The sequence below is a fragment of the Polypterus senegalus genome, chromosome 1 (assembly GCF_016835505.1).
Source record: "Polypterus senegalus isolate Bchr_013 chromosome 1, ASM1683550v1, whole genome shotgun sequence".
NCBI lineage: Eukaryota > Metazoa > Chordata > Cladistia > Polypteriformes > Polypteridae > Polypterus > Polypterus senegalus.
The window spans coordinates 331,336,695-331,354,456 of NC_053154.1; the positions used below are offsets into that span (position 1 = coordinate 331,336,695).

At 51.7% G+C, this 17,762-nt stretch overlaps 1 protein-coding gene across 2 annotated transcripts in view; it reads left to right on the forward strand.

Annotated features, from left to right (window-relative positions):
• lsp1a (lymphocyte specific protein 1 a) overlaps window positions 1–17,762 on the forward strand; it is a 91,654-nt gene that overhangs the window by 47,512 nt on the left and 26,380 nt on the right. For both annotated transcript variants that reach the window (XM_039738327.1, XM_039738336.1), the window contains exons 3-8: window positions 5,684–6,026; window positions 6,107–6,204; window positions 9,708–9,954; window positions 11,404–11,544; window positions 16,891–16,932; window positions 17,065–17,108. In XM_039738327.1, the coding sequence (XP_039594261.1) occupies window positions 5,684–6,026; window positions 6,107–6,204; window positions 9,708–9,954; window positions 11,404–11,544; window positions 16,891–16,932; window positions 17,065–17,108 (915 nt within the window). The remainder of the gene's footprint in view (window positions 1–5,683; window positions 6,027–6,106; window positions 6,205–9,707; window positions 9,955–11,403; window positions 11,545–16,890; window positions 16,933–17,064; window positions 17,109–17,762) is intronic.

Genomic DNA, 17,762 nt, shown 5'->3' on the forward strand with positions numbered 1-17,762 from the left:
CACGTTGTTGTGTCTTCAAGGGGAGCTCAGTAGGACCCCATTCCTGGGCATATAATTACATATCCATTTCTGAAGGACTTTCGGTACTCTGGATGGCAGTCATACTGTAGTGCAGTGGGCACAAGGAGGTTAAAAGTGGGCAGCTGGTGCACTTGGCAGGCAGGAAAGAAGATGGTATGCCCATAAAATGCATTCATGTTGGCACTCTGGCTGGGCATCATTGACTTTGGTAGAACATGCCTCCATTTGGCAGTATGCTGCACATGATGGTGCACACCTGGCGTGGTGGGTGATCTGATGAAAGGAGAGGCACAGGAATGTCCTAAATGGTGGGCAGCTGTCATCACAGAGCATAGTGGACAGGAAGCACAGGGTGCCCATAAGGGGCAGGTGAGAGTGTAGACCTCACACCCTGAGGCTCCCCTACAGTTAAGCGGGGATAGGCATTTGGATAAGTACAAGGGGCAACAAAAATGCCCAAATAAGCTGAAACTTTACTTTTACTGATACTTTTCATTGGGTGGGCACTACAATGTAGCCATGTCCCCAAACTGGGTACTCAAGGTGTTTGTGTCATTGGTCTCCATAAAGCTCAGCAGGCTGCTGGCGCTCAGATAAGTAAAAAAAGTGGCATAAATGTAAAAGACAGAGGTTGGCAAGGTGGAAAGATGAACAATAAATGTGAACCTGCCAGCCCCCAGACTCTCAGGTGGGCCCCCAAGCTTATCTATGAATGAATCGCTGAGCGGTGACAGCTGGTGACATCTTATCTGTCAGATCAGCGCTTTGTATCGAGACCCCTGACGTAATGACCATGCGAGCTGTGAGGGGAGGTTATGTGTGTGCGTGAACATGTGCATGCCTACTTGTGTGTGTGCGTGTGCCAACATGAATATCGACCCCCCCATTAGTACCAGTAGAGAGTAGTCAGTGGCCATCTGAGGGGGCGGCAGGAGTGGAGCTAAAATTTGGGGCATCAGGTGGTCTCTTGACACCACAGACCCAAGTCACTTGAGGGGTGAACCCTTTATGGCAGAAGAAAACACACAAATATAGCGACACTCCAATAAATAACGTCAGCTTTATATAGTGCCTTTCACAGACAGGAAAAAATAAAGGAGTGAAGAAACAGAACAAGGAGGGCAGGCCAAGGACCGCTGGGCAGCCACAGTGGGTACAGCTGTAAGGCCTCTGTGCTTTTATGGGGTGGGGGGCACCGTTTGGCTGGCATGGTTAGATTCAGAAGGTTGGCTGTTGTGGGCGCCACACAGCGTTACATACATGCTGTCAGTAAGCTGCCTCAGTAGGTGAGTGTGTGAAGTGTCGCCCCCTAATGGCTCCACTCTGCCTTACCCCTCAGTGCTTACTACCTGCTGGGAGGAGCTAAATGTCTGAGTGACAGCAGGCTGGGTGGGGCCAAGTAGGTTCGTTGGGTCCTTATTGTCATGCTAGTTGAGTCCTGTGAAATTCTTAACTATATGTGCCAGTCAACATACGGGTGATGCCACTCACTGGCACCATCATCAGTGAGTGGAACGTCTGTCTTTGTTATCTCAAAGCTTCACATGGCACCAGAACAGATAGTGTGTCCTGTACCATCTGGCATTGGTCTCTCTGATGAAGGTAACCTTTGAAGCTGTGCCAGGGTCTGCCATGAATGCTCGATGACTGGGGTGGCCATGGCATATAAGCTGTGTGCCTTCTTGGTTAACGGCAATGTGGGTGATTTGTTAGCTACATTTGTGCCTAGTTAATGGACCACCTATCACTACAGTAATGGCCTGCAGGGTCCTTCCAGATTGCTGCCCACTGTACCCGCTGTAAACGCGCACTCTGAAACCCAACTCCATGCCATCTGCCCCTCCTCTGGTAAAAGTGTAGTCGGTTGCCTTGTTCATCACTGAAGCTCTGCATGAGTTCTGCAAGCTGTGGGTGGCACTTTATACCCGCCACTGAGCGTGCTGGGATGAGACTGGCTTTGTGAATTTAGAGGGATGGGCACAGCAGATTGTAGACTTTGTGTTCCTCATTTGGTGAACAATGCGATGATGAGAAGCACCACAGTGACCAACTGCTGGTAATGCCAGGCGTGACCTCCAGGTCTCAACTTCTGTAGACACAGTGTGCACCCCACCATGTCCTGTGGGTGAGGCAATGATGGACACAAGAAGGGTGAACGGGTAGTGCCACTGTAGCCCTGGGGGATATGGCCGATGAAACCTCAGCTGGTCAGGGACAATGCCCTCTGTCTTGGTTCTGTGTCCTGGCTTTTTGGGTTTTGTGGTTGATGTGCCCAGAATGACCAAACTCTGCCCAGTCTCGTCCATTTATCCGCATTTTGCTGTCTTGACCATCTGGCTCTCGTCACCCAAATGTGAGTCATGTTCTGGAGTTATGGATCCTGTCCAGATCTGCCGTGTTCTTTGCTTTTCTAGAAGGGTCCTCACTTCAGGTTGCCTTCATTCCAGGTGGCAGGCCATCTCCTTAACCTTTCATGCCCACTCTTTTCAGTCCATCCTCACCCCTGGTGCTTCTGCTGGATCAAGGTGACAGTGGACCAGTTAAAGTCACAGAGCTCAGTGTCAGTCCATTCAAATTTGTAAACTTCACTTGTGTGGTGGACTGGTTTGGATACCCCCTTGTGCCCATTGCCCCTGGTGTTGGCTCTGGCATCCCACAACCCTGGATTGTACAAGCGGGTTACAAGGTGCATGGATGGGTGGGCTTTTCATGGCTATTCTTCAGCTGGCCGATGCCAGTGGATTTCACTGTTCCATCCATCCATCTCTTCAAGTGGACCAAACCCTGGATGGAATGCCCGTCTGCAGCAGGACACATTCTTGTGCCCACACTTGACCAATAGCCTGATGGCTCATCTTTATTTTTATTAAATTTTGCAAAGTGCAAGTCAAAGGTCAGCTGGGTTACCGAGGGAGACGCAGGGCACGTAAACCACCAGTTACCATGGAGATGCCAAGTATAAGAGATGCTGCAGCAAATGAGTTGAGACATTGCAGAGTAGCGTGGAGAGAGGGCAAAGGCAGCAGGCATTGTTCAGAATCTAATCAAACCCCAGTCAGAGAGAGCGGGCATCACTGACAAACCCAGGGCACGGGAGCAGACGACAGGTATCATGTCAGTCAAGGAGAGCAGGCCAAAGATGGCAGATGAGGTGAGCAGTGCATGAATGGAAGCCGGGGGTCCTTACCTTGAAGACGGGCATAAGCAGTCAAGCTGAGTTTGGGGGCTTCTCTCCAGCCAATGGCCTATGCTGCTGGTACGCAGTAACCGAGAGGGGCACATTGTGGCCTTGTTTGAGACACTGCCAGCTGAAAGTGCCATAACAAAGTACTATCAATCCTTGTATAAATCCCTGCTGCCTGTGGCAGAGCCCTCTGTCCCCTACCTGGCATGGTGTCCTGTAGACCTTAATTGTCCACTCTGATGGTCAGACTGTTCTAATGGGTCCACTGCCATGGAAGGCCAGCATGGAGTGTCCTGGGCTGTCCCCAAGCTTCCTGCTGTCATTCAGAGTTATACTGAGTTTTGTATGCAGACCTTCTGTGACCCATTGGTGGCATAGCATGATGGCACTGATGAACATCTCTGCCCACCAAGATCACCAGATTTGTAGGTAAAGCTGACAGTGAATGCCAGTCTGGTAGAAGCGGGTCAAAGCCAATGAGCTAAACAGCACATGGTGGGCATGCTGAAGGTGGGCACTGGGGTTTGCCAGCCTGTACATCCTTGGTGGTCATTACAGCACAGTGTGGCCCCCTACTGGCTAAAGACTGAATGCCATATTAACATACTGTAGATGAACCTGACATAAACATAAGCAGCATTGTCTTAAGGCGCTATATAATCATTTTATTTGCATCTTGTCCAAAGCTTTGATTCTGATTGATTCTTTTTTCATTTCTCCTTTTTGTAAGATGCTAAATAATGTCGACGATTAACTTGCTTCGTCATCTAAAAGCTTCAATTTATTTTTCTCCCATTTGGGATGATGAGTTTCTGAAAGGCACTATATAATGTGAAAGAGTTAACCTCGAGCATCAGACAGAATGGCGACACGGTGGCTCGCATCTCCCGTCTCTGGGCTCAAGGCTGGCATTTGTGTCCTAGAGCCACTCTGATGAGGACACGCCCCTATTTATTTGACCACGCCCGTCGGTCTCTTGACTCCGCCTTCCACCGTTGCCCATTGCTCTTTCCAGTTCTGTCCATGTGCCGCAGCTCCGCCCTTTTCATTTCTTGGTTTGGTACCCCTGATGGTCTGACCAGTTGATGACCATCCCCTCAGGCAGCCGGTGGGCAGCATGGAGAGGGTGATGGGTGAATGCCACATGCCTAACATCAAGTGACTGCTCTGCTTCTCCTCTTCATTCACTCGTGTAGTTCACATTTTAGAATTTTACATTTAAGCTTCATTTTAAGGTTATGTCCATTAGAACTACTGGCATCAATAGAGATGGAGCCTACCCTGGCAGCACTGACCGCAAGGTTGGAGCCAACCTTTGGCTGTAAAGCACAGTGGGGCACACCAGCCCCCTAGATGAACAGAAGACCACCATGAACACAAGCAGAACATGCAAACCCCACACACACACACCAGCCAGGGCAGGATTTGAACCCAGGTCACCATAAGCTGTAAGACCCACAGAGACACAGTAGACCACCCGTCTGAAGAATTGGGCAGACCTGGACATGAAGGGAAGGGGCAAACTGCTAGCCCAGGGTAGAATTTGAACCCAAGTCACCAGTCCATCCATCTGAGCAATCGGCAGGAGGTCCCCACTGGGCACAAGGAAAACATGCAAACACACACACACACACGCCAGCCAGGCCAGGACTTGCACCCAAGTTGCCTTAAGCTGTAATGCCCACCAGCATGTGTGTCCTGCATGTGGCCATTCCGGCACTGGCAGTCCAAGGGGTATTCCGACCGGAGTGTACGGTCACCCCAAGGCACACCACCGTTCAGCCTGGTCGAGAGTGGTGGGTTCATCAATGTACTGGCGTCATATAAGAGGACACTTGGGTGGGCACGTGGGCGTGGGTTCAAATCTTTATGGCGTTTGGGTGTTGCCTTTATGCCCATTTGGGCTCCCCCTATGAATGAATGTTAAACTGGCGCCCTCACTGGACGGGGGATTCCTGTCCACCCTGCACTGACACTGAAGTGTCCTTAAACAAACCAAAGGATTCAAACACGACTCCATTTTCGGACCCAAGTCTCCCGTCCCCATAAGTGTTACTGTGAGCTAGTTGGGGGGCTGGGGTCTCACACAGCATAACTCAGAAGCACGAGCGCACAATACATGAGCTTGCCTGCAGGGGGCGCCAGTACACTACTGAGAGAACGCTGTGTCCTCCAGGCCCCCAGACTGACCCCACAGGGTCTTCTTCATGCCTCATCCACATTAGGGTGTCCCGGTCAGGTGTGGGACCCCAAAGGCCCAGTGACGTCCTGCTGGCCCGCTGACCGCAGCTTCACTGATACAACTTGAATTTGATTGCCATCCCTTCTGCACGAATGTCCAGTGTGACCCAATGACTCAAACCGAGTCCCAGAATGGGCGCCCAGACGTGAAACGCCACGTGTCCCTTTGGGTAGGATGGGTGCAGACCCTCGCTTCCGAGGTCCCTCTGACCGCACTCTTTGCTCTTGATGCCTCAGGTATGACGACGATTTCAAGCCTTCCCTCCAAAGCGCACTGGATGAGGACGAGGGGTTCAGCGACTGGACACAAAGGCTGGAGCAGCACCGGCAGCAGCGTCTGGAGGACGTCCAGCAGGATGAGGATGAGCTGCTGATGTCGTCTCGCCGGCCGTGGGGAACACAGGAAGGAGAGGAGCAGCACCAGAGGATGGAGACGAGCCGCCGGATCTCCCAGAGGGCAGAGGTGGACGGCGAGCAGTTGGAAGTGGCGCAGGGGTCCCGGATGAGGAAGGAAGGAGCGAGGGTCACATCAGAGATGGCCAACTGGAGTGAGGAGACGGGAAGCGGTGCGACCCGAGAGGTGATGTGAAGTCGAGGGTCCCGCTGGGGTGTGGGGGGGCACAGGTGGCCGTGTGCTTAACCCCTTCTGCTCTCTCTTAGGCCTTCCTGCAGCGGGACGTCCAATGCAAGCAGAGCAACGGCAGTGCGGCTCAAGAGGAGGTGGAAGAACATGAGCCCAGCAGCAGGAGGACATTGAGGTACTGGAAAGGTTTGGAAATGTAACTGGGGGTGTGGGGGGCTCTAAAAGACCTGTCACATATACAGTAGAGCGCCTTTGGAGCATTGGGACAAACCAAATTAAAAAAAAAAAAAAGATGTCTGTCACATACAGGAGAATTCTTAAGACCCTTTTAGTTCATATAGCGCCCCCCCTGTGACCCCAAAGTCCTTCCAGTGGTCATTTCATTTCCCAACCCAGAACCAAAATGGCAAATGTGGGGGGTACCTGAAATTCTAAAGTGGGGTGTCAGTGTAGACGACAGTATGGGTGGAGTGGGGGTGCTGAAGATATTTGAAGGGGGAAGCTTAGCCCAGCTAGATGACCCCCTGAAGTCAGGCCAGGGCATTGTAAATAGTGTCTTTCTAATTTTTAATTTCATTACAATTTGTTATTTTTTATCATACACATCTGTCATGTACAGAAGAAGCATTAAGGCGTGTATAGAGCCTCTCGTAACCCCAAGTCCTGTCATTGTCACTTACTGTAGAGCCTCCCATTATGTCACCATTTCCTGCTGAGCTCCATTTTATAGCGCCTTTCAGCTCTTTATTTAAGGTTGGGTTAGGGGGGCATACACTGGTACAGTTGTGGCACCCAACACACGACCAAACAGCTCAGGACCTTGGTTGGTGACCCCCCTAGGCAGAAACACTCTGGAAAGGACCCTTTATCTTCCACAGCCGGGTGTTATGTGGGCATCCCCTTGGCGTTGTCCAGCCGCTCGGGCACTCGACAATGAGGGTCACCCTCGGGTAATCCCACCATAGTGCCATCACTGACGCTCCCTCACAATGCTATGTTTTATTTCATTTCTAAAATGTACTTCAGTTCGGACCTTCTCTTGGACTACGGGGGTCCTGAGGCTCACTGCCGTCTTCTCCATTCATCCTTTATAGTTTAATAATCGATTCATTTATACGTCGCAGCGCATCCTTTAATTCAGCACCTTGCGTGTGTCCTCTGGCCACAAACTGTGATGTTAAATCATTTACTGTCCTTAAAGTCTCCTAACCACGTGTTAAACCCCAATATATGGATGGCAAAACAGGGACCACCCCTGGTGAGGATGCCAGCTCACTGCAGGGCACACTCACTTACCAGTTTAGTGCCCTGTAGCCTAATATGCACATCTTTAGGAAAGAAACCAGTGACATGGGGACACAGGCCACACAGGCAGTGACCGGGCTGGCTCACTGTAGTGATGAGGGACAATCTTTAACCAGCGTGCCACTCTTGATTGTCACACAGTGTGTTTTTGCGGTGACACACTGAGGTCCTGCGGGTTACCTGTTTGGTGGGTGAGCAGAAGCCCCCCTGAACATGAAGGTAACCAAAGAGCACCAGCACTGGCCAGGCCAGTCACCAGACCACCCATCTGGGGGATGAGCAGAGGGCCATCCTGGGCATGCGGAGAATGTGCACACTGAACGTGGCACTGACAAGGCTGGCATTTGAACCCGGGTCACTGCTGTGCCACTCCATTTGATGACTTTGATTGTCACACGATGTTTCTTTGCTTTGGCCCCTCTGCTCGAGGGTCACTTTCTGTTGGTGTGCCACTTGGAATTCTGTCACAGAAGATGAAACAGGCTAGGATTTGTCTCTGGGGCCGTGTGCCCCCTCTGTTAACCCGCCGGTCATCATTTGTAGCGCTCTTACACTATATAGTGCCTTTCACAGTTAGGGTGGACCGTTCTGACTGGTCAGTGTGATGAGTGGAGGGCAGCGAGAAGCTGGTGAGCCAGAGGCCAGGGACCATGTGGCCATTGGTCAGTCCCTGGACAGTGGACGGCGGGCACTTCTCCAGTTTCTGTTCTTTCATTCTTCACATTCCTCTCAGGAAGAAGCCGGAGAGGCAGCTCTGGAGTTTGGCGTGAAGGTGTGTCGTGTCTGTAAGTGGACACTAGGTGGACAGTGACTACCCCTGTAATAGGGGACACTCAGGGGGCCCTCCCAGGCCAAGGTGGCATTGACTGGCGCTGGCCTCCTGTCTTTTCATGTTGCTGACGGGCTGATGGACGTCTGGCGCGCGGCCCGATAAGCTCGTCGTTATTTTCTTCATTTCCGTTCTGCTCAGTTTCCTTCCTGAAAGTGACCTCAGGATGAAAGGCGCTCAGGCGCTTAGTCACTCGTCACTATGGCCGCCCAGAGGAAGACATCGTCCTCTTACTTCGCCCTCAGGTAATTTGGGCCTCCCGTTTCCTTGCTTGCTTGCTGTTACTGAGCAGCCCCAGCCAGAGGGGGGCAGTGCTGAGTCGATGGAATGGGTGGCCGGGGGGCTTTTCCCTTCTTCATCGTTTGATTTTTTCTTTGGTTGTTTCCTGAGGGGTTGGAAATCCGTTGATTCTGTTTGGGAGGGAAAGCAGAATCAGCAAGCTGTGTGAGGCTGGGCGCTTTATTCACTGGAGCTTTCGGCCCCTCTTACTGGACTGGAGTGCACAGTGAGGCTGAATAACTGGCACGATACTCACAAGGTGGCTACGTCACGGAGAAAAATCCCACTGCTGGCACCACCTAACCACCAATGTGTGTGCACGTAATGCATAAGTGACATCATTCAGGTCACTAAATTGAGGACAGCCAGCCAGACCACCACTGTGGAGCACGGGCTCTCCTTCTGTAAGTCCTGGTTCTTCTCATGAAGTCCTATTTAGGTGGTCCATATTTGTCACCCTCTGGACTGTTAAGGTCCTTCAGGGTGAAGAATCAGAGCACCAGTGGAGGGCACCCTCTTTGGGAAATGTAAGTGCTGATGCCATCCTGCCTTGCCATCTGTAAAGCTGAGGTGGCACACATACATGCTCACTTGAGTGTGTGTGCTGACTGCTTTTATAGTGCCTTTCATCTCAGAGCACCAGAATGGGAAAACACAGCATGGGAGGCTCCTGATAGGGGTGTGTAACTTTCATTGTCATAAAGCGACTTGCGACACTTGAGCGTCTGTCCGAAGCTATCGGTAGAGCACATGCGCGGTCGCCGGCGGCGGTCAGAGTTAAAACGCCCGGCCGCCTCGTCCTCCGTTCTGCGATGTCAGTTTACAGAAAACTTAGCAGCAGTCTTTAATATAGCGCCTTTCACAGAGTGACACACTTGGCGCTCATGTCATCCTCACATTAAGCCTCATCAGCGGGCGGCTGCCATACCCGGGCAGTTCAAAGCCTTCGATTGCGCCCTGACCACCCCTCCTTTGGGGTCAGTGGCCGGAGGTTCAACGTTCGATGAATAGACAGACGTTGTTGGCTTCCATTTATGCTAATCAGCGGTCAGTCCTGTCTGTTTAAATGAGTGTGTCCTCATTATGCAGTCATCCGTCCTTCCATCCATCTACCTAACCCACGTATCTATGGCAGGGGCAGGAATGCCATCAGGATGGGGGCGCCAGCCCGTAATTAGCGATTTGTAAATTTGTGTTCAGTGCTTGCAGTCGGTGTAAGGCGCTATACAAAAAGTCAACTGAACTGGAGTCTCCTTCCCTTCCAGACACTTGAGCCTGTCTGAAGAGGACGACCAAGAAGCCATGTCCGAGGCCGAGGCCAAACTCGAGAAGATCCGCCGCAGCCTGGAAGAGAAGGAGAGCCAGGAGTACGAGCGTCTGCGCCAGAAGCAGGCCGAGGCGGAGATGGAGCTGGAGGAGCTGCAGAAGAGGAGGGAGGAGAGGCGGCGGCTGCGCGAGGAAGAGGAGCGGCGCAGGCAGCTGGAGGAGCTCGAGAGGCAGGAGAAGGAGGAGGTGAGTGGCGGCTTTGAGGGCTTCGATGGTCCAGCAGGCATGGGCAAGGGTGGGCACACCTACACGCTCTTAATAATAACGGGTCTAATGGCACTTTGTGGGACTGTGTGGCCCCTCGTATTGGCAAAGAACCATTTCATTCTGAGAAGGGACCTTTCAGGGGTTCCCTCCCAACTGCTGATGAAATTGGTGCTTTGACCCTTTGGCCGGCAGGTGACCTAGCAGGGCACAGCAGATGAAGAAGACGTGAACTGAGCCCAAGGAGTTATTTACCTGCAATGGGAGAAACCCTGAGGGGGGTCTCAAAAATCAGTTACTATCTGTTTACACACCACATCTGTTTATGGATCTAAACGAGTCGGGGGTCTTTCATGTGGACGTCTCCCCTATGGCGTCACTCGGAAGAAACGCCACGGCTGACAGAGTGAAGGTGAGATGATAAAAGTGTGAGTGAGAAATACGCGTGGTGCCATTTAAACGGTTAAGGCACTGCAAACCCTCTCATTAACGGTGGTCCAGTGATGGCGCTGCCACCTTGCAACTAAAGAATCCAGGAATTCGTCTCCCAGGTGCCCCTATGGGAGTCTGTGTGGGCTTCCTCCACACAACTGGATTGGCTCTTAGTGTGTGTGGGTGTGTGGGTTCACCTCACGATGGGGTGGCATCCTCTTCAGGGGTTTCTCCTGCCTGCGCCAGATGCTTGTTGGCATGGGCGCCTGCCACCCAGCAGAGGAGAAACGGCTTTGAAAGATGGATGGATATACCCAGTACAGTACGACAGATGGGCCACTGGATATTATCCATCCATCCATCCATTTTCTAACCCGCTGAATCCGAACACAGGGTCACGGGGGTCTGCTGGAGCCAATCCCAGCCAACACAGGGCACAAGGCAGGAACCAATCCTGGGCAGAGTGCCAACCCACCGCAGGACACACACAAACACACCCACACACCAAGCACACACTAGGGCCAATTCAGAATCGCCAATCCACCTAACCTGCATGTCTTTGGATTGTGGGAGGAAACCGGGCGCCGGAGGAAACCCACGCAGACACGGGAGAACATGCAACTCCACGCAGGGAGGACCCGGGAAGCGAACCCGGGTCTCCTAACTGCGAGGCAGCAGCGCTACCACTGCGCCACCGTGCCGCCACTGGATATTATATTATATTATATTATATTATATTCTGTCCTGTTTTATTATGTTATATTATATTATAAAATAAAAATGTGACCAAACAAAATGTGTAAACCTGTATGTATAAACACAACAATTGGTGGTGACTTACTGTAACATATATAGCGCCACTCCGCCCCCAAAAGTCCCCTCGGTGGTCAGTCAGGTTCTGCCCTGTACCTGTTGTGAAGAGAGACCCCCAAAGACAAGAATCGTCTCCCACTCGTTGCTCACCTGTTGATCCCCGATGCGTTCCTTTTGTTGTTGCAGGAAGAGAGAAAACGGATGAAGCAGGACATCGAGAGACGGAGGAAGGAGGCCACCGAGAAGAGGCTCAAAAACCTGAGCATCTCGAGTTGCGAGGGCGAGGAGGTCTTCTGCCCACTGAGCCCCAGGAGCCCCACGTTTAAGGTAAGGTCAGCATGTGCTCGTGGGGTCGAGATGCCCCTCCTGGAAATCCACTGGTGCCCATAAGTAAAGCAGTGGTACTCCGATCCACTGGTCCTTTTTAATGTCCTATTTGCCCAGTGCAGTTGTCCGTGGTGAGGGTCTGTGCGTTCACTCTGTGTTGGACTGGCGTCCTGCCTTGTACTCGAGTCTTGCTGGGATAGGGTCCTGCTGCCAGTGGATCAGTGGGTTCAGATGGGTGTTGTCAGTAGTGGTGGGTGATGCCTTGAAATGTCTGTGTTGGCAGCGGTGCCAATTAGCGGGCGCATCACCAATGACATCTTTGTTGACATGTTTTCATGGTTCAGTCCTGGAGACTTTCTGGGGCTGTGGTTTTCATGCCCACCAGTTTCATGCTTTGTGAGTCCTTTCCCCTTCGCCTGGGTGAGTCACAGTGGCTCCATTTAAGGCTGGTTTATATGCCGTTGGCATGCTGTCGCCCGCGTGGCCTATGGTGTACCCACGGTGTAGCCTGGCGCATAGCTCCTCAAAAATGTGTTGATGCACCGCCTTGACGTGAACCCCACGCACACCCCTAGCACTCTGATTGGCCAGTTTGGTGACGACGTGGCCATTCAGCCCAACAAAGCTCGCCAGTCCTGTCCACTTAATTCTTCTGTTGTAGTTCATATTTCTTGAAACGCACTTCCATTTTCTTCTGGTTTGTACGTCGGCACATGTATAAAAACGTGGAAAAATATCAGGAATAAATACATTGACCAGTGGAAGAAAGACGAGTGGTGGTCCCAGATGGCATAATCTGCCTACATTTTGCTTTTCTGCGTTCTACAAACAGTGCCATCTAGTGTTCAGGTGTAACGTATAAACTGCTCTCAATGGCACAGCAACAACGTAGAAGTATAATTCAGCTTTATACAGCGCCCCTGGCATGTCTTCTGATGCCAAGGCGTTACCTACAGGATTGGACGGAAGCTCCGTAATTTAGGGATCATTAATCCCTGCAGCACCCATGGAACCCTGCAGGGCTTCTTCATGGGACTACAGTTCCCTGCATGCCCTGCCAGTGGGCATAATGGTAGTCTAGCCCAGGAGCGCTGCCCCCTATTGTGTCAGGGGCGCATTGTATTCCCGGCAGGCCATCTCCACCTGTCCCTCCAACATACTGGCCCCCCATTCTGGTAAGGCTCTTTGGTCACCAGGCCATGCCAGTCATCCATCACAGTTTATTCACCCGTCCGTCCATTTTCTAAACCTGCTTTATGCTGGTCTGGATTTTGGGTAAACTGTATCTGTCTGCTCTACTGACTTTTCATTTGTGTTATCCAAAGTCTTCCTCCGTAGCACAAACGCTTGCCACACTACAATGGCATTGAGCAACGCCTGTGATGAAATTTCTGCTGTGAAGCCTTTCGTCATCCTGCCTTTGCCTAACGTTAATTTAGATGTTGCAAGCCTCTGTCATTTGGGTGTCACATGGAGATGATTTGCTGTTTGGCTCTGTGAGACAAGCAGAGGTCTGGCCACAAGGGGCGCCCCAGGGCACTAAGCACCACACACAGCCCGACTGAACAAAGATTTGAGATTCAATGAGGGGTTAACTCAATTGACAACATCCCAAGTCACTCCAGAGACACGTGATACTCGTAATGGCAGCTGTGTCTCCTCAAACTCCTCCTCTGTGCGTGCGTGTTGTCCATGGCCTCCCGACTCGGACTCGCTGATGTGTAGGAACCCCTGAAGTTTTTCTGGCACCACAGCATTGCATGTCTAAAGACCCCCACAGTAGCTTTATTGTTCCCCTGAAGCTCCCCCTGACGGCACCCAGATACCCCAACAGGGCTGCCCATCAGGACTACAGCTCCCAGCATGCTTTGTTGGTGTAAAAATGGGACTAACCTCCGGAGGGATGTTGTCACCCTGTGTATTGGGGGAGTATGCGGTCCCGGGAAGCAGTCTCCGTCTGTCCTTCCATACCAGCAACCATTCTGATCGGGATGAGTGTCCATCCACGTCCTTCCATTATGGAATCTCATTCAGGCAGGGAATCGCCAGCCATCTTTGTTGGGATGCCAGTCCCTCCATTATGGTCTCAACATAATGAGGCTCCAGCCGGTGGTCTCCATATAATGGGGCTCCAGCCGGTGGTCTCCATATAATGGGGCTCCAGCTAGTGGTCTCCATATAATGGGGCTCCAGCCGGTGGTCTCCATATAATGGGGCTCCAGCCGGTGGTCTCCACATAATGGGGCTCCAGTTCGGTGGTCACTACATAATGGAGCTCCAGCCGGTGGTCTCCACATAATGGGGCTCCAATTTGGTGGTCTCTACATAATGGGGCTCCAGTTCGGTGGTCTCCACATAATGGGGCTCCAATTTGGTGGTCTCTACATAATGGGGCTCCAGCTGGTGGTCTCCCCATAATGGGGCTCCAGCCGGTGGTCTCCATATAATGGGACTCCAGCCGGTGGTCTCCCCATAATTGTTCATCAAAACACCAGCTGACAACAACAGAGGACGCCATTTCAGATGCGAGTCAAAATGCAACTGGCGCAAGATGGCGGTGGGCTCAGACGAGCAGAACCTGGCTGTGACGTCACTCATCTAGCTGTCACCGTTCATCAGAGAGGCATCAGGTGACAGCGCCAGCCCTCGACCCTGAGCCGTGTCTGTCAGCTTTTTGAGGTGTGACTTGTCTTCTTCATCCTCATTTTATTTATCATTTGACTTTTTTAAGCCGCTGTCTTCTCGTTGCCACACTGAGGGAGCTGCCGCCTCTCGTCATTTGGGGTCATTTGAACCCGTGTCGAGTCCACTTGTCACTTGATTGTTACTATTGGAATACAACTATGGGAGCAAACGGCACAGAAAAGACGAAATCCAGGAAAATCGTCAAAAAGAGCCAAACACTTGAAGCCGCGGCCCAGCTGAGACTATTTGTATGTTTGTTATGAAGGCAAACAAACGAGTGAATTAAAGACCGAGGTCGACGAGGGGTGAGATGGGGGTCTTTGTCATCTGTGTCACCATGGAGCTCCGTCCTCGATGTGCTGTTTGGGTAACCGTGGAAACGACTCGACTCGGCCCGTTAAATATTTACAAGAACGTCACCCGGCCTGGCAGCCATTAGTTGGCTTGGTTTCCCTGACGTCTCCCCCCCTTAACAACCCAGAGTCCAGAGATTTTCATGTCTGCGCCCTTGTCACCGAAGTCCCACACTGCTTTTGTCACCCCTCACTAGTGGGTGGGTGGCTCTTTGACTGGTAAACTTAAAGGGGTCAGCACAGTAGGACACAATAGGACCCCAAAACTCATCTGCTCACAAACTGTGGTGGTGCTTGGAGAATTCCGAGGAGACGCCTAGCGAGGACTCCATCAGCATCGCGCGCCACCTGTTGGATTGAAACCCTAAATACAGCAGACCAGCGGTGCACCCGGCACTGTTAGAGGCCAACGATGGAGGAGGACACCACGGCAAGGAGTGGCCTGACGGTCAGGACCTGCAGCTGCTCGCTTGTGTCCCGACTTTTCTGTGGAATGGAAAGCAAGGCCTTCTTCACACCTCACTCTCTCCACTTCACATGCGCCATTTTCAGGTGCCACGCAGGGAGGGACAAAGGGTCGTTTCTGTCCCCCGTGCGTCTTTAAGACTGCGACCACCGATGTTATCACGAGAATCGGCAAAGTCGGCAGTGAAGTACCACAAGCAGCACAACACACGTCCAGCGGTCAACGAGATGTCCACACCTGACAGAAGATCAGCCTGGTGATTTTGAAAGGAGCTCCAATGGCAGGCGGACACAAGCAGGTAAACGCTGAACTTTGCTGAACTTCTGTCTTCCTGCGTCAACGTCCTGAACTTTGCTGCTCACGACTCCATTTGTTGCTTCATATTTCTTGCACTCTCCAAATCAGCGGATCTTCTCAACCCACCTTTGTCTCTCCTTGTTGATCCCAGAGTCGGCGTGCAGGCCTCCACACCAGCTCGGAGATGTTTCAGTCGCACCTTGGTCATCTCCTCCTTGTCACGTCTCTCCTCTCAACCCTCGCTGCCCCTTTCGCGCCAGCCATGTGCAATAAGACGCCGTAGACCCGTTAGGCTTCTGGGGAGAAGAAACATACGAGGAATAGAGAAGGAAAAGTCCCACAAGAGGGAGGAGGACCGCAAACCCCTGGCTCACAAGGCATCTCTGTTAATTAAGGATTCATTTGGACAAATGAAAAGAAGCAAAAGAAAGAAAACCAAAATGCTGAAAAGAGCAAAATGAGGCACAGCAGACGCGTCTTCAAAGCTCAACTCCAGAACTGCAATCTTTAAAACAAGTAAAGAGCAACCAGGAATAGAAAAGAAAACGGCGATATGTCCAATAAGATCAAAGAGACGGTGTGGGGGCGGAGTCAGCCGCGGTGATGTCAGGTGGACTCCGCCTCCTGGGGCTCCACCCACATTATTCATGGAATGGATGCCCACATAAAAAAGAAGAAAAGAAAAAAAATAGCAGAACATACATCAAAATATGAAGAATAATTATTGATCAACTCACTTTTCAAGCGGGCCCCACCATTTCCTTTCCTAGTCACACCTCGCTCTTTGACTTCGGGCCGCCTGGCAACTTGTGTTCGGGCCTGGTGACTCTCAGCTCTCCTCAGGCGCCCCTCGTGTCTCGTAACAAACTTAATGGCCACGTCTGAGTGAAGTGGGCGGTGCCTCAGCCTGGTGCTAGGAGGCCCCGCCCCCTTAGGCACAACATACGGAGGGCACAGAATTAATGAAGACATAAAGAACATAAAGACGCTGGGCAGTACGGTGTGAGAATAACAGAATACAAAGAGGAAGAAGGCAAAAACACTCATAAGCATAAATGAAAAAACATTGAAAAGACAACAAAGCAGCTGAATACAATGGAAAGAAAATGGCCAGAGCACAACCCTCTCCTGCCAGGCTGCCATGGCACAATAACCCAATTTGAGACGGGCACAAACACATTTGTAATGAGCCTCACACGTCGGCCTAAGGGCTAAACGAGGAAAACATGAAAAGAATCTGAAAACAATGGACCCTCCAATACCAAAGGTCCCAAACGCTGTTAAACTGTCGCCCTGTACCCTGTCTGCCCACCACTTTAAAAAACGAAACCTTCAAAAACCTCACCAGCTAACTGTCAGGACCACCCATTGGGCTAGAAGGGGAAAGTGGGCTCACGTATCACAGGACCTTCAAGGACATGAAGGCTGATGTAGAAATGCCAGCCCTAAGAGGGTAAGAGGGCCAATGTGGGCACATCATTGTGTTAGACCCCGATCCGTGTGACGCTGATGTGCGTCTGAGTTTTGCTTCTTTTGTCATTTCAGAGTGAGGCAGATGAGAGGGTGACAGCCGAGACCACCTACACGGTGAGTGTGAGTGTGGGGCGGGGTGGGCGAATCAGGATGATTTAGCGTTGAAATGAGGGGCAGCGCCAATGAAGTTTTATGATGGTCTTCACTTTTCTTCTCGTTTTTTAAGATTTCCTTCTTTTATTTTAGATTACTGAACGGACGGAGTCTCTGAATCGGTCCCTGAAGAAAAGGTGGGTTCAAAACGTCCATCAGAGCAGGTAATCGGTAGACGTGGGGGTCCACCGTGCTAATCACCGTACAGACGGGCACATCTACCACCAGAGCATCCTCACAAAATTACCAAGGGGGTCCCCACCTGAATGACACGATAGGGTGTCTGGGGGGCCAGAACCACCAATGGGGAAGCCCCCCTGCTTCAGTGGGGTCTCCATGGGCACTGAATGGCAGGATGTTCTTGGCTGGCGTTGTTTAAAGCATGGCCAGCGCTCTTCAATAAGTCACCCAGGGGCCCGTCAGGGGGTCTTAAGCTGGCCTTGAACATGCAGCACCTCGCCACTCTTTGGGGCTGTCGGTACGAGTAGTGAGTAGGACTCTCAAAATGTCTGTCTGCGTTACCGTAAGAACTTCTGCACAGATAAGGCCCACTTAAGACCCCCACAGACCCCCGTGTGACTGATCCCCTTGACAGGAGGTCGATCCTGCCTTTAACAATGGACATCGGTATTCGTCACCTCTCGGCTCATTCCGTCGTCACCCTGAGCTGGAGGGGGGTGGTCCCCCTTTGTCCTTTTGGCAGACAAATACTCCACCGTTTGGTTGAGCAGATGAAGAGACCCCTCGCGCTTACGCTGTGCACCCAGAGTGTGTCCCCCCAGTCACAGAGG